The following is a 20,593-nucleotide window of genomic DNA, read 5'->3' as shown; positions in this document are numbered from 1 at the left end:
TGTTGCAGCATCCTATAGACTTGTACGCTGCAACGTACTTCTCTGGTCAGGTATACATCTCTAACTCTTTGATTTATCTTTGAGTAATGGATGTTGCATATGTACAGTATCATCTCTGAATTGGCTTTCTGATTGTTTTATTATGTGATTGGCTTAATACAATTTAACCTGAAATCATTCGACTGAAATCATTATTACCAGTAAATTGTGCTGACATTTATGTTGACCTTTGGTGTTTTGTGGCTAGTGTGAATCAAACTAGAGGATCACTAATAAAGAAGCAGATAGCACTTATTCGTTGGCCATTAGCTTTCTGACCACTTCTGACCATACAAGTTGCATGGTAAAAGACTGGGTAAACTACCTTTTCTGTTACAGACCAAGCAGTAGGCGGCCGACTTAAAAGATACCAGTCACCTGCAAACCTCTGACTAAGAACCAAGCTGGCGAGCCCAAATGGGCAAGGCATGTAAAATTGGCCATGCATGGACTCAGAATGACAATTGGTCCCCAATGATAGAATGACTGAAAGTATAGTGTATCTGAAATAATCAAATATCCAAATGTATTAACTTTTGATAAATGTGATCCATTACTAATTATGAACACAGTCTAAATTTAATGATCACTTGAAAATTGTGGTCAGGTTAAATTCGGAGCTGAAAAACAAATCTAAATAAATTCTAATAAATAACCGAATTCTTTTAAGAAGCACTAGAAAAGGCTTACATGAATTTAACCTTCGACTATTCATTGGATTCTGTCGTTGGGCCAATAGATGGACTTTTACACAGTAGTTGGCATTAAAGGTAACACAACGCTTAGCTATACACTAATGGCATTACAAGTCCACCATCCTGAGTGTCAGACACACACTGTATATAAACTTGTAAAATATGTGCTCAGTGCCAGATGAAACATGGATGAATGACTAAAAATATATATATATGATATGCTTGATAGTACTAAAAATATGTATTTAAAGTATACTGTGAAGGAGAAATCAATTCAGTAAGTCAGTCTCACTGGAAGTCTCTGTGCATGTGATTGGCAAAATATCAAACCATTTGGGAGAAAACCATTTGAAACGTGTAAAACAGTGTATTGATCTGCAAGTGCAGCAGCCTAATATACCCTTCTGCTGTTTATCTGCCATTGCAACAGCAAAATAAAAAGCACCCAAATTGAGCATGTAGAGACAGTTTGTATCTGTATCTTGTATACTGTAATTCTGTCAATTGTTTCTTTCTTAAATAAGAACTGGCTTTGTGCAGTTTGCTTGTTTATTGTGTCAGGTACAGTAAGTCTGTTGTGTATCTAATATTGCCAAATGAGGTACACTCAATACTAGGGATGCAAATAATTACTTGATGATTGATTAATTGCCAATAACTAAACCCACACGGAATCTGTGTGCACAGAAATCCGTAGATTTCCACAGATTTCTAGCCCATCATTGAGTCTATTTATTTACTTGTGTAATGAGTGAAAAATTATATTTATTAATTTTTCAATTAATTTCTGTAATATTGACAAATATGAAAATGTTCGTATGTTTTATTTACAATAAGGTTGTTAAGTAATATTTCCTGTCTATTAAATTATATGAGAGATTTGCTTTGTTTACCAAATAAGTGGATCTATATGTATTTGCATTGTAAACATTAAATAAAAGTTAATAAGGTATTGTTTTTTATTTCATATACTAAGCTTTTAGTTATGATACTATGATACTAGGCGCCTAGACAGCTCAGCACATGAAGTTTGGCCAGAGGAGAAATGGTCATGCCCAACTGAGCCTGGTTTCTCTCAAGGTTTTTTTCCTTCACTTTGTTAAGTTGGTAAAGTTTGTTCCTCGCCACTGGCTTGCTTGGTTTGGGACTTGTGGAGCTTCACATCGATGGATTTGCTCTTCAGTGTTTGGACTTTAAGCAATGAAATTTCATCCACACTGAACTGAACTAAACTGAACTTCAACTCTAAAAAAATGATTGATACCCTTTCAATTTACTATACTCTTCTATGCTAAGCTGCTTTGACGCAATCTACATTGTAAAAGTTCTATATAAATAAACATGAACTGAATTTAATTGATACTCCCAAAATTATTCCACATAAATCTGCAGATTTGTTTGCAAAATTCTGTGCAGACATAGCAGAAAATGTCCGCAGATTCCATCTGGCACTACTGATAACCCTTTTAATCAATACAGCATTAAAACAGAAGTTATAATATGTGATGTGAGACACAGGTCCACTGCTTTACATGTAATCAAGACTGAGCATTTTATGTTTCCTTATCTAATCACTCTCTTGACGATGCATATTGGGGACACATAAAACCCTGCTGTGTTGAAAAAACACACCGAACCTGTGGCAATGAGTATGTGAAAGCAAATTACCTCACGTATGCAGTCAGGCAGTGTGCTAAAATAGCATGATATAGGAAGTTAAATAAGGTCAGTTAAATAAATAAATAAATAAATAAATAAATAAATAAATAAATAAATAAATAAATAAATAAATAAATAAATATTTTTTATGGAAAATGAAAGATGTTTCACTATATAAGACCTTTAACCCTTCATCTATTTCCTCACACAGACACAGACATGCTCTAGTTGCCAGTGTGTACATCTGAGAGGTGCTACTGTAATGTATATTTCATTACATTAAATAATAAAAAAATCTGATACTAAATAAGCAATCATTTTTTTGTTTTTATGATTATACTATCCTTTTAATGATTTAGTGATTGTTAATTTAAATGATGATGAAAATAGCATCAACAAATTAGTCCTTTTGATTGCAAAAACTCGCAAGAATCAAAGCATAATAAATATAAGACAGAGGCATACGTAATATCAAGTCCAACTGTAGGTCAGTACTGTCCTGTTATCTAGTTCTATTAGTCTGACTTCACAAAAATAAAAAGCTCTTTGATAACAAACTATTGTTTTGGTCAGACTGATATTGAACTTTTAAAGTGTGTGTAAATGTACTAAATGTTGCCCAAATCTGAAGCGTAGAGAAAAGTACATGTTGTCAACACTCTTATCAAGTAGATTGTAGCTATTAGGCTGTAACCATAGTGCATTAAGGCTCTAATGCTCCGATTGATCCAGTGTCAATAGAGCTTAGATGTCCAGAGCGTGTAAGTGTGTGTGTGTGTTTGTGTGTGTCCACTTTTACAGGGTGAGGATGGAGCAACACTGTGTTTTTCCTGCGAGAGATGTGGGGTGTCAGACAGTCTCTTGTTCCTTCGCTTTTTGAATCGATAACCTCATTATTCTCTGTCAACTCAAATCCAACGGCTTCAAGCCACAAAAGTCAAAAGAAAGTCGGCTTTTATTGGCATAGGAGGGTCCGGTTTTGGAAATCTCGCTCAAAACCCCATCCTGTCCTCCCCTGAACTGCTTTTTAAAGATGGAGAGGCTGGTTTCAATGGTTATCACTCACTTACACGCCACTGACAGAGATAAAAGGAGAGCTATAAAAAGAGTCAGGCAGAGATTACCATCACACATTTGGTTTCTCCCAGCCCAGTCTAAATCACATACGCTTATGTACTTCATGAAACACACACACACAAATCTGTACCTGTAAGAAGATGTATTGGTCCTGCACCACAAGTGAGTTGGTGTCAATTCGGCCACTGAATGGATACTGCCTACCCTCCTCTGAACACTTTTGTGCTCGGCAGGTAATATACTGCATTTCTGTGAGACACACACACACACACATAGATTTATCAACGCAGGATACGCTTGTGCACAGGAACGCCTTGATCTACACCAAACAAAAAACAGATGATCAATATCTCTCACTCTCACTGGCACACACACACCCACACAACAAACACAATCTAGAGCATACACACAAACTTCCCACACATCTCTATGTCTAGCCAAATTAATCAGTGCTCTCCATTATCAGTCTCTCTACTGGCCATCCATCCTCACTCAGAAGAGAAAGAAAAGAGGGGGTGGGAGGAAAAGCACAGAGAAAGATGTAGAGAGAGAGCAAAGAGGAGAAGAAAATAAGAGGCCGACACATAAACAACAGATTAGGATTTATACCTGTTTTATCTGTGGACTTTTCTCTAATAAAGAGTGGGAGGAGATAAAAAGTCTTTTAGAAATGGGATAAAGCTAGTGTTTTTAGTTTTTGTCTGTGTTTGGAGAGGGAGATTTTCTTTACAGGGTTGAAATAGCATTGTCATTATGTTAATCTATGCTTGATTTAGTTTATTGTGGACTATTGTTTACAATGGTAAAGAATTTTAATGTGATCAAAATCTCTTTACTGAATAAATCATAATATTCCTTTCATGTTCATGATATGCATTAGGTGTAGGGCTGCACAATATATCGTTTCAGCATCTATATCGCAATGTGTGCACATCCGCACATACAGTTGAAGTCAGAATTATTAGCCCCCCTTCGAAGTTTTTTTTTCTTTTTTAAATATTTCCTAAACAGAGCGAGGAAATTTTCACGGTATGTCTGATAATATTTTTTCTTCTGGAGAAAGTCTTATTTGTTTTATTTCAGCTATAAAAGCAGTTTTTTTAAAAAAAATTTAAGGTCAAAATTATTAGCCCCTTTAAGCTATATATTTTTTGATAGTCTACAGAACAAACCGTCATTATACAATAACTTGCCTAATTACCCTATCCTGACTATTTAACCTAATTAACCTAGTTAAGCCTTTAAATGTCACTTTAAAAGCTGTATAGAAATGTCTTGAAAAATATCTAGTTACATATTATTTACTGTCATCATGGCAAAGATAAAATAAATAAATTATTAGAAATGGGGTATTACAGTTTTTCTCTATTGGTTTGGCTCATTTCTTGAAACAGGAATTACATTCTCAAAACAACAAACCACCAAACCACTTAGCAATTGTTCACAACAGACTTGATTTTCTCATTCAATTCATGAAATTGCAAATGTCTAAGTACATCTTTGCAAATGATTAAGTACATGTAACCAACATTTAGCACAATTTCCAAGTGAATAGATCTAGTTGATCTAAACTGATTGTTGATTCTCAGTTTAATGGTTGTTCGCTCCAAAATATGTCAGCGTCATTTCATTGTATAAGTCATCACATGCACAATAGTCTGTTCAATTGTCAAAATTAGTCAAGAACATAATACCATGAATACCATATACGAATCCATGGAACATTTGATACATTTATTACCGCAATTGACAGTCAGGTTAAAGTAGAACTTGACTAACAAAGGAGGAATTTCACACATCTCAGATTACCAATCAAGCACTGTATTCTGATGTATGGAAATTACTTTATGTGTGTGATTGACAATGGTTACAATTTCCTTGGCAGTATGAGTGCAATGTGTGATGTCAAACTTTGGAGGCTACTGTTAAACTAAAATCCTTTTTATAAATCTTATAAATTTAGTTTATTTAGTTTTATACACAATTACATTCTGTCAAAAGACTGAAGGCTAAGACTGAAAGGTGGACATGAGGGATATTTCAATGCTCCTCTGTGATAGTGACAAAACAACTAAACATTTTGACTTGGAGTGCTTACGCAATGCCAAAGGGACAAAGGATTTGGGGGGCACTGACTGTTTAAATGAGAAGGAAATTTAGTTTTGACACACGAGTGAACAGTTTTTGGGAAATATATGAGCTTTTGCAAGTGAGCTATAGTGTTGTGCTGAACTGTAAGACTGTTTTACAAAACAATCTTATAGTGTTGAGAATGTAATTCCTGTTTAAGAAAAGAGCCAAACCAAATGAGAAAAACTGTTAAACTATTATGTTTAGAAATGTGTTGAAAAAAATCTTCTCTCCGTTTAACAGAAATTGGGGAAAAATAAACGGGGGCTAATAATTCATGGGGGTTGACTTCAAGTGTAGATCTGCAATGCTGAGTTGACATTGCAGTGTAATTGTTACATTTGTATATACCAAACAATAAAGCATGCATGGTTTATTTCACTTTTATCTTTGCTTTCTTGCGTTTATTTATGCTTGTAATTTATTTATTACATTTTATACATGATTCATTGCCCTACAGAATCATCCCAATCAACCTAAATTAACACATTTGTTCACACTTTAAGGACCAATTCTCACTATTACCTGGTTGCTAGGTTATTGAGGTATTGGCTGCTTATTAGTACTTATAAAACACTTATTCTGATATCTTATTCTACACTACCTGACAAGTCTTGTTGCCTATCCAAGTTTTATGAACAATAAATAATAACTTGACTTCTAGTTGATCATATGGTATCATAAATGGCTTGTATGAAAGGCAAAGACCTCTAGATTACACTTATTTTACCAAAATAAAATATGATCATGCCTTGATTTTTAATTATTTAATTAGGACAGTAAGGTCTGACTTTGCTTAGACAAAAGCCTTGTCACTTAATGGAAATAAGTGACATCTTACCCCAGACATGCTCAAAAATGTTCATGTCTAGTGACTGGGCTGGCCAATCCTGGAGCACCTTGACCTTTTTCACTTTCAGGAACTTTGATGTGAAGGCTGAAGTATGAGAAGGAGCGCTATCCTGCTGAAGAATTTGACCTTTTCTGTGGTTTGTGATGTAAAGGGCAGCACAAATATCTTGATACCTCAGGCTGTTGATGTTGCCACTCTGCAGATCTTGCGCACGCCCTCATACTAAATGTAACCCCAAACCATGATTTTTCCTTCACTAAACTTGACTGATTTCTATGAGAACCTTGGCTCCATGTGGGTTCCAATAGGTCTTCTGCAGTATTTGTGATGATTGGGATGCAGTTCAACAGATGATTCATCGGGAAAATCTACCTTCTGCCATTTTCCAAATGATTAACTAGAAGTCAAGTTATTATTTCTTGCTTACAACTGGGATCAATGATAAAATTTTGTCTGGTAGTGTACATCCCTAATCCTACCCAATACCTAAACTACCTTAACAACTATTAATAAGGAGACAATTGGAAGTTTATTGACGCTGATGTCATAATGGTTTGCTAAGAGTGAGAATTGAACATTAAAACAAAGTGTGACCAAAATTCTTTCCAAATAGTGCTATTCAATAATGTCCTATATATATATATATATATATATATATATATATATATATATATATATATATATATATATTATGTTTAATAAGAGAATGTTCAATAATTTGGACTAAATTGAAGTTGCTTTTTTATTTTTGTAGCTTGACAGTGCTCTCTGTTTCCACTGATTAAAGGAATGTGTGGTTATTAGGAAACATTCCTTCTTGTGTTCTATAAAATCCCAAGCAGCATGAGAGTAAATAATTACAGTATTTCAACTTTTGATGAAATATTTAATTTATTATTTGATTGCTCATGTGACCAAAGTAACAATGATCTCAGATGTGGAACATTTAGTCTAAACCAAATTTAATTGTGCTATATTTCTCCTCATCAGTTCTGGGTTTGATTTTCCAGTTCAGTAAACTAGAAAATTTCTTGGTTTGTATTTAACACTGAGGTGACTCAAAAATGTCATGTGTGAGCATCTAAATTACATGAATGTTCTAGACAGGAAATTGCAGAAATTTTCACATGCACAAGATTTTTTTAGACCAGGGGTGCCCAGACTTTTTCTTATAAAAGGCCAAAAACCAAACTTGATTAAGGGTGGTGGGCCGTGGGTAAATATACCAAACTCTACTACAATAAAGTTGCCAAGGGGAATTTCCTCATTTATTTAATATAAGAAAAAATTACAAAAACACTGTTTTTATATATATGTAGTTAACATGTTACAGTAAAAATAAAAACAATCCCATTTATAACATAATGGAGTTACACTAGTCAAGCTGCCCCTGTTTTTGCTTTAATTTGCTTGTCAATATCTTCTGAATTGTTGTCTATCCATCAAGTGACAGTATTTATATTTTTTCAAGAGTCCACAGCTGATAATTGGGTATAAAGTTGTTTGGAATGCTGTCCCGGGAGAGAGCCCTGATCTTATAAGATCCTCGAGCCCTGGGGCTCTCTTCTGTTAGCAGGGCAAGAGGGGAGTTTGAGCTCAGGTAGATCTCGATGAACTCCCCCGCCCTATTTCTGGCTATAAGAGTGATATAAGGCTTACTAAGAGGTTAACTGTGATGCCAATTTGGTATGTTCAGTTTACTTAGGTTGTGTGTTTTTTTGGACTGTGGGAGAAAACCGGAGAATCCAGGGGATTCTGAAAGTAGAAAGTAGAAGAGGGAGAGAGAATTCTTCAAGATAAAGATATTCAGATAGGAAACTCTGGTAATTTAAAGTGAGTTAGAGATCTTCTGATTGGTGAATCATGTTTTAGCTAATGCAGAACCAGCTGTGGACAATCATAAGCACATGCTCCTCTCGAAATTAGTTCATAAATAAACTTCACAAAAAATTATATTTTATTCAGTTACAACATTTAATTGAAACATTTAATTTCAGATTTCTTTTTTTTTGTAGATCAACAATAAAACAAACAAACAATAAAGGTTACTTTAAATGAGGAATGACGTTCTCTTTTAAAGGCATTTGCCTCAATCCTCCCTATCATACTCTTCACAGATGGGATTGTGGGGCAAATCAAAGGTTACCATGGGCCAACCTAGTTTGAGCATCGCTGTTCTAGACAGTATTGTGCATCATTCAGTACCAACTTAAGTAGAAAACCAAATGCAGAATGTAAGGAAGCAAAACAAAACACTTTAAAAAAGACTTTTAACTAAATAGTACTACATTTTCTCTTGGTTTAATACAGCCTTTCGAAGCTTTGTGTCTTACTGTGTTCAAACTTGTAGTAGGGCTGAACGATCTGACAAAAATGCAATCTCCATAATAATTTTCCATATTGAACAATAACGATATAAGTTGTTAATGCTTCCAGTTTTAAAAGAGTATCCCAAAAATGACTGAAGCCACAAAATTAGAGGGTCCATTAAATGGCATAACATAATTTTGGCCGATAAATTTTTGGTGGCCGAAATTTCGGTGTGTCTTTAATATCAACACACTTTTAGATTCCCATTGTTGCTTATTTCTGCTCTGTGATTGGCTCTTAGATCAATATAGGTTCACACTTTATATTTTGATGGTCCGTTTGTTGAATTGAAGTTACATTGCATCTACATGTCAACTAATTCTCATTAGATTATAAATAGACTGTTAGGCTGGGGTTATGGTTAGTGAAAGTGGACATGTACTTGCAAAGTTTCTTATAGTCAGTTAAATGTCTGTTGAAGGAGCAGTATCCACAGATATTAAGCAGACAGTCTACTAATACTCAAATGGACCATCAAAATAAAGTGTTGTAGTTTGGTTCTCTTCGTTAGATTGGTCGGAACCAAAAATCCTATGGCATACTGTATTCCATTCATTAGAATGGAAGAGCACTTCAATTCCCAGAATGCGTTTCTCATGTAAACATCACTAATTTCCTCTTCCTGTCATTCTGATTCATCTTCATTTGAGGTGTGGCCAATTGAATTTAATCTGGAATTGAAAAGGAGCCAGTTCTCCAGTTTTTTTTTTTCCAGTTCAGCAATTTTGCTGAATCCACATGCCTGCTCTATGAAGAACAGATTGATAGATCTGCTCCAAATCCTTCTTCCAGATTTGACAGTCTGAAAAACGAAAGAAGCTTTTGCCGCCTCCACCATTTGCCTGCTCTTGAAACTCAGCTTGGTGTAACCACCGCATCACTCATAACACATTTATATGTATTGTTGTTGTTAGACTGTCTGTAGCTCAGGGCCTGTTGTGTTGTGTCAGGCTCATATCAATAGCGCTTAATGCACAACACTGTCCCACAAGGATAAAACACAAGCGCCAGAACCAAGCCAGAACCATTTACTATCGAATTTACTGTTGTCCACAATTCATCTGTTCATTTTTCACTGCGACACAAGGGGGGAAAAAGCATAGGGGGCTGAGGAGAAAGTAAGAAAGACAGGGAGAGAGAGAGAGAGAGTCAGCGAGGGAGGAAGAGAGAAACCGAAAAAGCAGAAGAAAGATGAAATCCGAGGGGCAAACGGAGGAAAGGAAAGAGACTAACGTCCGCTGTCAGTTCGAGCCTCGATGTGCACCAGGTCTGCCTCTTTATCCAGACCACTCAGCGCCCTGAAAATGAAACAAGAAAAAGACAGAAAACACACACACACACACAAAAAAAGAACAGAAGAGAGGAAAACAATCAGGAAGGGCTCCAGTGGAGAGGAGATGAAGAAGGAAGGAAAGAGAAGGAGGTGCCAGCAGGGGACGGACGGATGAGTACGGTAATAGCATGAGAGTGATGGAGTGATGGAAGAGAAGAGGGGAAGGATGGAGGGGAAGTGATGGACAGCATAATTCCACCGCTCCAGTAGGAGACAGTCTGTCTCCAGTGAATCCTTATTGTTGCTCTGATAGCAATTAATCACACACAAAAACACACACACATACATTTCACTCTCACCAACCATCCTCCATCGCACACACACTTTCATTTCATACCTGCCTATTTTCACCTGCATCGCACACACACATTCACCATCATATCCTCTTTCTGAAGTTTTTAATCATCTTAACGTCTTGTCTTTTGTTATCCATATTTTCTTCCCAGTCAGTTTGAACACGTTCACAATCTGATATTAAACTCCTTCACACAATCCAAAATGAAAGCTTTCAGCTCAAATCTGATATTCCACCTCTACACAGGGCTAGATTGATATTAAACCCTATTAGCAGTCTCAGATTAATATTAATCTCAAACTGAGAAGTGAATCATTCTCATTGCATGTCTGATTTTAAAGCTCTTAATGTCTGCGAGACTCCAGTCTGAGATTAAATCGCTTATTTATATATTTTTTAGATTGCAGTGTATTTTTCTTGTGATCTCAGCACTCGTTTTCTCATGATCTGGACTTTGAAAACTGCATGTCGGTCACCATTTTTATGGTCGGCGGCAAACTGCAGACTTTGATGTCCCTGGAGTTGACAGGCAATGGAATTAAAGATAAAGATATAGCCTCAATCTCAGTGTCAAACAGTGATCTCTATGTGGTCCATCACTGATAGACATTGAGTTATACCAGCTGGAGTGAGTTCCTGATGTAATTCACTTATTTACATTGTAACATTATACTGTATTTATGTTCAGTTGGACAAATGTGACAGAAAAAAAAACTCTTTTAAAGTTAAAAACTTTCTGTCTAAAGATTCTGTCTAAACTGCTCTTTTTTTGGTATTTCATCAAAATTCATCATGGGTAAAACCATGTGGTGGAAACCCTAGTGCATTAAATATGTATCAGGGTTTCTTCAGCATATTGAACAGCTTGACTGTCTTCAACTTTGTAATAAATGTTTATTAAGCAACAATTCACCTGTTAGAATGCTTTCTGAAGGATCATGTGACACTGAAGACTGGAGTAATCATGTTGAAATATTTAATTAAAATATTTATTTTAAATGGTCTTAAATGCTGTATTTTGAACACTTATGCTGTTTTTTCAATTATTAAACACCAGTGTATATATATATATATATATATATATATATATATATATATATATATATATATATATATATATATATATATATATATATATATATTAAAAACATTACTTTCAGACCAAGAAATTATATTTCCATATACAGTGGGGGAAATAAGTATTAAACACATTTTTTTTCTGGAAATAATGTATCTAAAGGAGCTATTGACATGGAATTAAACCAGGTTTTTGGTAAAAACCCAACAATACAAACAGAAAAGTATACCAAAACAAAAAAAAATCTGAAAAATGAGTTCACTGTAATAACAATGAAATAACACAAGGAGAAAATGCTGAACTACTGAAATGAATTTAACACTTTATTTAAAAGGCTTTTTTGGTGATGGCAGCTTAAAGACGCCTCTCATATGAAGAATGACATGAATTGCTCAGGTGTGATTTTTTTTATTTATTTTCTTTTAATTTTTTTTACAGATGTAGATAGAGTGTAAAAATCTTGATCTTTATTTTGTATTTTCTATTGGATTCAAGTCAGGTGATTGACTGGGTCATTGTACAGCTTGATTTTCTTTCTCTGAAAGCATTTAAGAGTTTCCTTGGCTGTTTTTTGGATCATTGTCTTGCTGAAATTGCTCTTTGGTTTCAACTTCATCATCCTGCTAATGCAGATTTTGGACTGAAGCAGCTAATACTAATTTACAATGACAAAGGACAGAGGGTTGCTCTTCACATTTTCAATATTTTTCCCTAAATAATTAATTAACGAATTAATTTGATTACACATAAAGTCATTTTTCATCTAATTAGTTTTGTTTTCTTTGTATATATATGCATTTTTTGGTTATTACCAACATCTGCTGAAAATTTCAAGTCAACATCACCTTTAGACATATTTTTTTCAGAGAAAAATGGTGCTGTGTTCAATACTTATTTCCCACACTGTATATTTAATATATTATCATTAAGGATAAAATCATACACATTAGTAAGTGGCAGAATGTCTCAAACAATATTAACACATGCATCCACCCCACACATAATTAACAGTCATCAGGTGACACTAATCAAAACACTGAAGTAATGATGCAGAATTATTTAAAATATATACATTTTTTTATGAAGACAACAAAACACTGTGAGGTACAAATCAGTGGAAAAATACTTTCCCTGTATTGGCTTTATTCCAATACAACTATTAGAAAAGAGTAGATGATGACCGCATCAATAAGAACTTGGTCAACTGTTCAACTTAATTTAACCTCAGATTAATTTAAAAACAAGTCACAATTCCCAAGATTTTCTGAAATAATGAAACAAAAGCATGATGCTGTTCTTACTATTTTGAATCTTACAGCACAAGTTCGTAATTGTTTGAACACTATTGTTTTGTCTGTTATTTCAGATCGCTTGTTATCAGTAAGGTTAGCATAAAGTGTTTTTAACCTAAATTACAGCAAAGTTTGTCTATGAAGAATGTAGGCTGTCAAACACGCATGCAGAAGTTTACATTGGTTTGCACAACGCTGTCCTTTCAAACATTAGAACATTTAGAAGCACATTACAATTCACTACAACTAATCAACTGATGAGTTCTGATGAGGGGGTCAGAACAGGACAGAAAATAGTGCATTACGTCTAAATGATGATTTTATTGACGTAAACCTCTTAATAAGTATGTAAGAGTGTGCGTCAAACAATAAGTGGACTTCAAAGGACCGAACAAAATGTAAAAGGAAAATAAGCAGTTCAAGACCCTTTTAAACATCTATCTCAGTCCAAGATGGAAGCACTTGTTTAAATCTCCTTCAATTGTCTGTCTGAGATTAAAACATCTCTCAATCCATCCGACGTTCAGATCAGGCTTAAATAATTGAAGAGGGTTAAACGTTCATCTCAAACCCGGCCTGATACAGAGACCTATTACAGTTTAAGGTTAAACTTTTCCATTTTCTCCTTTTGTACTCACCGTCCCTGAAACAGCAGGGCACAAACAGAATAGTGTATGTGTGTGTGTTGCTGTATAAAGCAGCAAAGCAAAGATGTATTATACATATATTTGAAGGGATATAGAAAAATGTGTGTGTGCACAAGGATGTTAAACCCAGAGGTGAAGACGTGTTGTCTCCACAGCTCATCGAGCATGTGACAGGCAACCAGTTATTCTGATGCACCCCACACACAAACACACAAACTCACACTGATGGGATTAAAATATAAAGCCTGATCAAAATTCCACACGTACGGGAATATGAAGCACTGGGGAGAGAGAAGTGACATGACAGCGAGATAGATAGATAGAAAGAAAAAAGGGAAAGAGACATATACTGTGTGTGTGTGTGTGTGTGTGTTTGTAAGTTTATCAGTGTCAGTGGATGTAGAGAGTGGGTTTAATATTGGATTAATTTTCAGTATGTGATTGTGTGTGAGTGTGTGTGTGTGCAGGTGTATTCTTGCAGTCAGATTAATTTTCAGTGTGAAATTGCACTGTAGGCGTGTTATATGAGATTGATGATCGGTAAAAAAAAATGACTGTGTGTATGTATGTGTGTGTCGTACCAGTAAAATCGCCCTGGAGTTACTCGCTCGTGAACAAGAATCCACTTCTTCCCGAAGTCCACAGAGCTGTAGAGCTACAGCCAAAAGAGAAATAGACACATTCACTTTAAGATCCCTAACTACAGCCAACAAAGGTAATTATCTCGCTCACACTTAATTATCCACATTATCTGCTTTTAATTGTTCAGCAGGCCCTCTTGAGGCTGTGCGAGCATGTGTGTGTGTGTGTGTATACCCTCTGATCGTGGCTATAGGCCAGTATCCAATTCTCCTGCGTAGGGTGAAACAGAAGACTCATGATGTAGAAGTTAATATTGAACTTTTGAAACGAGGCTCCTTCGTCAGAACTGATAAGTAAACTACTTTCCACCTCCGGATCGGATAAAATCAGGATCTGAGGACAAGAAAGAGTGGGAGCATGAATTTTATTAGCTGGATATTTGCTTTATGCGTCCGTATCTTTGATGCGTTTTGAAGACACTCACCTTTCTCTTATTGGTCGGACAGACGTACAGATAGCTCAGCATCGTTCTGATCATCACTTTATCCGTCAGCTTCTCGTACGTCGTCCCGAAATCTACTGACCTACGAATTCATGCAAAGGTCAGTCATGAAATGATTTAGTTTTATTGTGAATTGTTGCATAAGAAAAAATTTAATAACTTTAACTCAGGTTTTGGTTGCGTTTTTTGGTGTGTCACTAGCTATGTTTCCATCTAAAAATGTGAATTAACTTTTTGCGCAAGATTGGATTATCACATAAAAGACGTGCAAATAAAGCAGCGTTTCCATCCAATGAGTCAAACAGAACAAAATCGTCACTTCCTGATTATCTGGTGCCAAATATCAACAGTAAAAATGGAATTTGCTGGGGTAGGAGAAGCTGCGTGAATCCTTATTTTCATTTAATTTTTTCATTTAAGTCATTTAATAAATGACTTAAAAGTCATACACAAATGTCATTAATACATTTCAGATGTTTTACAATGTGCTCAACCTGCTGGTTTGTCTATTCACGCACATTTTTATCATCACATGATCTCTTATAACAAAATCACATGACTTTTTTAATGCACATACTGGAATTTGTTCGCTCAAAGTGTTTCCATTGTAGTTTATGCGCAGCTTTTCTTATTGAATAAAAAGTTTATCCTACTCAGTTATGCGTAAATGTTTTATGCACATTTTCTAAATTTATGCACATCTTGGCGTTTACATCAACCAGTTTTTATGTGTATATCCAAAATGCGCATAAAAATAGGTGGATGGAAACGTAGCTACTGACTCACTCAAGCCACCAATTTTTTTTTTTTTTGCAGTTATTTTAACAAAACAACAGAACAATAACCACAGATTACAACCAACAAATTTCTCATCATAAATGCACAAAGCAATAATAAGAATAATAGAAGAATACATAAATTAACCAAGGTTTATGGTGATCTAAGGTTTTGCAAAAAAGTAACTAAGATCCTGGGTAAAATCTAGATCAGATGCATCCAGCCGGAAGTGCGATATACACATCAATTTTAGCAGAATTTTTCTGGACACTGTATATTTTTACAGTACTGTGATGGTTGGGTTTAGGGTTGGGGTGGGCGTTAAAAAATGCAATTTATTGGGTAATTTACTAGATAGCATAAATAATACTCTATACAAATACTGTTTTTACGTTACTGTGATGGTTGGGTTTAAGGTTGGGGTGGGGGTAGACGTTAATAAAATACAATAAATGGGAAATTTAATAAATAATATAAATAATTCTCGTTAACTTCCGGCAATTGTATCTGATCTAGCAACAAACAAGATCCTGGGACCTATGTACTGAAGAAAATAGGTCATTTCTGATCAAAAGTATAGATTTTTCCCCTTGACCAGCAGGTAATATATTCCAATGACATAAGATCAAATATTACATTATGCCATTACATACAGTCGGTGGTTTATCAGATATCCATTTAAGAAATGTACTCTTACAGGCAGCATAGGTAAAAATGTTAAACAATTTCCAGTTTGTTGCACTCTTCAAATTATTATCAACAAGACCTAAGAAAAATGATGAGAGTCGAAGTCACAAATTGTATTAAATATAAGACTTAATCTCCTACAAATCTGTACCCAATAGCCTTTAATATATATATATATATATATATATATATATATATATATATATATATATATATACAGTTCCAAATACAATGCCTAAAATCACCTTCTTCAACTCTGCACTTTAAACAGAATGGAGAATAATTGGAATTAAACGTTTGTCTATTTGACGGGGTAATTTGAAGATGATGCACAAGTTTGAACTGTTGTTTTTTAGTTCTATTACAGATTGATATATTGCCTGCATACTGCCAAATGTGTGTCCAAGTGTCTATCGATTAAGCATCCCAGATCTTTCTGCCAAACATCTAGGGTTGCCTCATTAAAATCCAGGGACAATATGTTATTTGGGGGCAATTTATATTTAGTTTTCAGCTGTTCAAATGATAAAAATACCTCCTTTTCGAATTAATCTTTTATAGTGGTTATACTGTACCAGCATCTCTCCACAATGTAAAACCCTCATCCATAATTCCAGGTTGAAATTCTAAATTTCCTTGTATTGGCATGATGGGGGACAAAAATTTGCCTTTTACCTCCCAATTCCTTATTTTTTCCCCCACACTCTTAATGTATTACTTACGATCCTGTTCTGCCCTAGACCAGGGATTCTTTTACACCTTACAAATGGTAGATTGAAGTCTCACATTTTTATGAATTTGTGAATTGTTTTATGAAGTGGTAAAAATACATAACTTTAATAAATACACATAGATACTTTATTTCAAACTAGGAATAAACCAGCATTTGTTGTGAAAACACAAAAAAGAGCTGTGCTGCACATCTCAACCAGGTGAAACACAATAGGCCTCTTGTGTCATGTAATTTTTGTGTCACCTAAAATATCTGTGCAAACTGCAAAGGTAACATGTTGATGTTAAAATATGCAATGTTGAATATACAGATAGGAGGAGCAGCATTTTGTACCACTGACATTTCAAATTGGTCTCCTTCCTGTCTGTGGCCATATTTTCAATATCTTTGAGTGCCTATTTTGGGCATCTGAGTTCTACTTAATAAATGTGGTTTCTTATACATCCTTAAGTTGTAACTTTTAACACTAATACTGTAGTGATGCAAGTGGACTGCAGTGTTGCCAACTTATTACAAATATATATTCAGTGACTTTTTGCATATTTATACACATCTTATACATATTGTTTTACCCCAAATTAATCAATTTTCTTGGACACATTTCCAGGACTCTGTGGTACTGCCCTATGAGAGCGAGGTCTTGCTCTCCTGCCGCAGGTCTCTCTCTGCATCTGCTCTGTTCTGTGAGGGGCTCAGAGGAGTGTCTGCATCCACTTAATGCTGTGATAATGAAACAGGTTTTCTGTTGCTTTTAAACTTTTTCTCTGAGTGATTAGACATAGCATAGTACCTGGTGATTTTGTTACACAACATCTTTATTGTTTCAGGGTGTGTTCACACTTCAGACCAAACAAGAATATGATTTAAACAGCAAAAATCAGTCCAATGCACTCGAAAAATGTTGAAGAAAAAAAAAAAACTTTATTGACATGGCTTTTTAATCATTTTTCCACATTTTCCGAGTGCGTTGGACTGATTTTTGCTGGTTATTCTGATGAATCCCTTACCCAAAGAGCACTGGTATATTATTTAAGCTACCCCTAAACACTTTTTGTTTGATTTTGGAAAAGAGTAAGATATATTTATGGTTGGTTCACTTCATGATCACACACTGTCATTTTAAGACTTGAACTTCAAGACATAGCAATAAGTGATAACATACAGACTATACTGATTTATGACATATATTTTGTCATGACATAAGACTATTGAATACACAAGACATGTCACTTGTATATTTTTGAATGGGGAAAAGTGTAACTGTCAATATGGTGATTAAAGGGACTTTGATATTACTGAGCATTCAAATTTATGCCGTGTGCCCAGCAAACAAATTAACCAAGTGATATGTTTACATAAGCCATAGGATGTGCATACAAACTAGGGCTGCACGATGCTGGAAAAAATCTAGCAGAAAGATAATAAAAAATAAAGATTAAAAAATAAATGTTATAATTTTCAGACTCTGTCAGTATTCAGGTACAGTTATTAAATATTAAAGATAAAAATAATTAAATAAAGTTAATCATTTTTAAAGTTACAAATCATGCAATTTATCATTTATTAATATTATTTATTATTGAAAAATGAAAAATTATAATACAAACTCAACTTTTCAGATCTTGTAGATTGTGATGTATTTAATATATTGAAACAATATATTGTGCAACTTCTACAAACCTTTTTTAATCAGATGAAAACAAAACAGTGTCCAGAATTTTTGAGTCACAGACAACTGAAATTAGCTAGAAGATGCATTACTGATTATTTTCCTGTAATGAACAGCATCACTATTATGACAAGAAAACACATACAGTATAAGCGTAATATAAGTCTTTTTTTACAGTCAAACCTTGTGACATCATGTCCTGTTTTGGTTCATTTAGCTGTCTTTGGTCTGTGTTGTGTTGATATTTTGGTTAAACTGCACCAGAGTGTTAACACTTATTCAAATGAACCAAAGCAATTCTTTAAATGTTCATTCTTAATCAAACCAAGTCTGCCAAGTGTGAACACTGCTTGCAGAGCAGTAGCTGGTTAGCCTATCTTAAAGCAATAGTTCACTCAAAAATGAAAATTACCTCATAATTTACTCACCCTCAAGCCATCCTCTGTGTCTATTACTTTTTCTGGCAGTCGAACTCCTTCTAAGTAGTTTTTAATTTTATTCTGGCTCTTCCACATGCCGTATAATGGATAGTAGCTTTTATTTTGAAGTTTTCAAAAGAGTATAAATTAGAAATCAAACTCACCCATATGCCGGCAGGGGGTTAATGCATGTCTTATGAAGCAGATGGATGTGTTTTTGTAAGAAAACATATTTTATTTTTATAATTTATAATCTCCAATCACTAACATAGGGCGGCATAGTGGCTCAGTGATTAGCACTGTCGCCTCACAGCAAGAAGGTCACTGGTTTGAGCCCCGGCTGGATCAGTTGGCTTTTCTGTGTGGAGTTTGCATGTTCTCCCCATGTTGGCGTGGGTTTCATCCAGGTGCTTCGGTTTCCCCCTCAGTCCAAAGGCATGCAGTATCTACCTATCTACCCAGCTCTACCTATCAACCAAACCCAACCTCAAACTTACACCTTCATCCCTTACTAACTGCTTTGCAGACATCAAATCCTGGTTTACTTCAAACTTCCTGAAATTAAATGACAATAAAACCGAACTTCTACTCATAGGTACACGATCTACTTTGAACAAATCGCATAACTTTTCTATTCCCACAGATGATTCTGTCATTACCCCCTCCCTTCAGGTTAAGAGTCTGGGGGTCATCTTCGACAGCACACTTTCATTCACTGCACATGTTAATAATGTCACCCGGTCCGCTTATTTCCACCTTCGAAATATAAATCGTTTACGTCCTTCCCTCACACCTTATTCAGCTGCCATTTTTGTTCATAGTTTAGTCACATCCCATTTTGACTTCTGTAATTCCCTTCTGTTAGGCCTTCCCAATAAAACTCCTCATAAATTACAACTGGTACAAAACCCTGCAGTCGTATTATCACAAAAAAACCCTCTATCTCTCACATCACACCCATTCTACAACAGCTTCACTGGCTTCCCATGTTTTTTTTTTTTTTATTAATTATAAAATACTTCTTCTCACTTTTAAAGTCATCCACAATCTTGCTCTTCCATACCTTACTAATCTTGTTCATATCGCCACACCTTCTCCAAAACTCAGGTCTTCTTCCATTCACCTCACTGTTCCCTTTGTCTGTCTTGTCACCATGGGAAGTTGAGCCTTCAGCCACTCTGCTCCTCAGCTTTGGAATTCACTTCCTCCTGATCTCCGTAATTTAGTCTCTCTTTCACAATTTAAGTCCAAACTCAAAACACATCTGTTAAGAACAGCTTATTCTCTTTAACCCGACTGCATTTTTCAAAATTTGTATTGTATCCTATTGACTTTTATTGTGTTTTTATTTAAACTGATTGTTCTAGCTGTCCTGTACGGTGACCTTGAGTGTCTAGAAAGGCGCCTTTCAATAAAACGCATTATTATTATTATAAGTGAATTGAATAAACTAAATTGGCCGTAGTGTATGGGTGTTTTCCAGCACTGGGTTGCAGCCGGAGGGGCATCCGCTGCATAAAACATATGCTAGATAAGTTGGTGGTTCATTCTGCTGTGGCGACCCCTAATGAATAAAGAGACTAAGCTGAAGGAAAATGAATGAATGAATCACTAATGTATATGACAAAAGATGCATTCATAGTTGATGCTCCAGGATTAGATATTTCACGAGTTCACACTTGCAACAGTTTCAGAATAAAGCGTATTTGGCGTGCTGTCCGGGTAGAGGGCTCTGAGCTCGGGGAAATCACCCAAA

The 20,593-nt window shown here is 35.2% G+C and overlaps 1 protein-coding gene across 1 annotated transcript in view; it reads right to left on the bottom strand.

Moving 5' to 3' along the window:
- Positions 1–20,593, bottom strand: part of sorcs3b (sortilin related VPS10 domain containing receptor 3b) — a 122,584-nt gene that overhangs the window by 51,073 nt on the left and 50,918 nt on the right. The window contains exons 3-7 of the mRNA XM_056477327.1: positions 14,535–14,634; positions 14,285–14,443; positions 14,050–14,123; positions 10,057–10,121; positions 3,601–3,719 (exon numbers count right to left, since the gene is read on the bottom strand). Coding sequence (XP_056333302.1) covers positions 3,601–3,719; positions 10,057–10,121; positions 14,050–14,123; positions 14,285–14,443; positions 14,535–14,634 — 517 coding nt within the window. The remainder of the gene's footprint in view (positions 1–3,600; positions 3,720–10,056; positions 10,122–14,049; positions 14,124–14,284; positions 14,444–14,534; positions 14,635–20,593) is intronic.

Source organism: Danio aesculapii, chromosome 17 (genome assembly GCF_903798145.1).
Source record: "Danio aesculapii chromosome 17, fDanAes4.1, whole genome shotgun sequence".
Lineage (NCBI taxonomy): Eukaryota > Metazoa > Chordata > Actinopteri > Cypriniformes > Danionidae > Danio > Danio aesculapii.
This window is presented reverse-complemented; position numbering and strand designations above follow the sequence as displayed.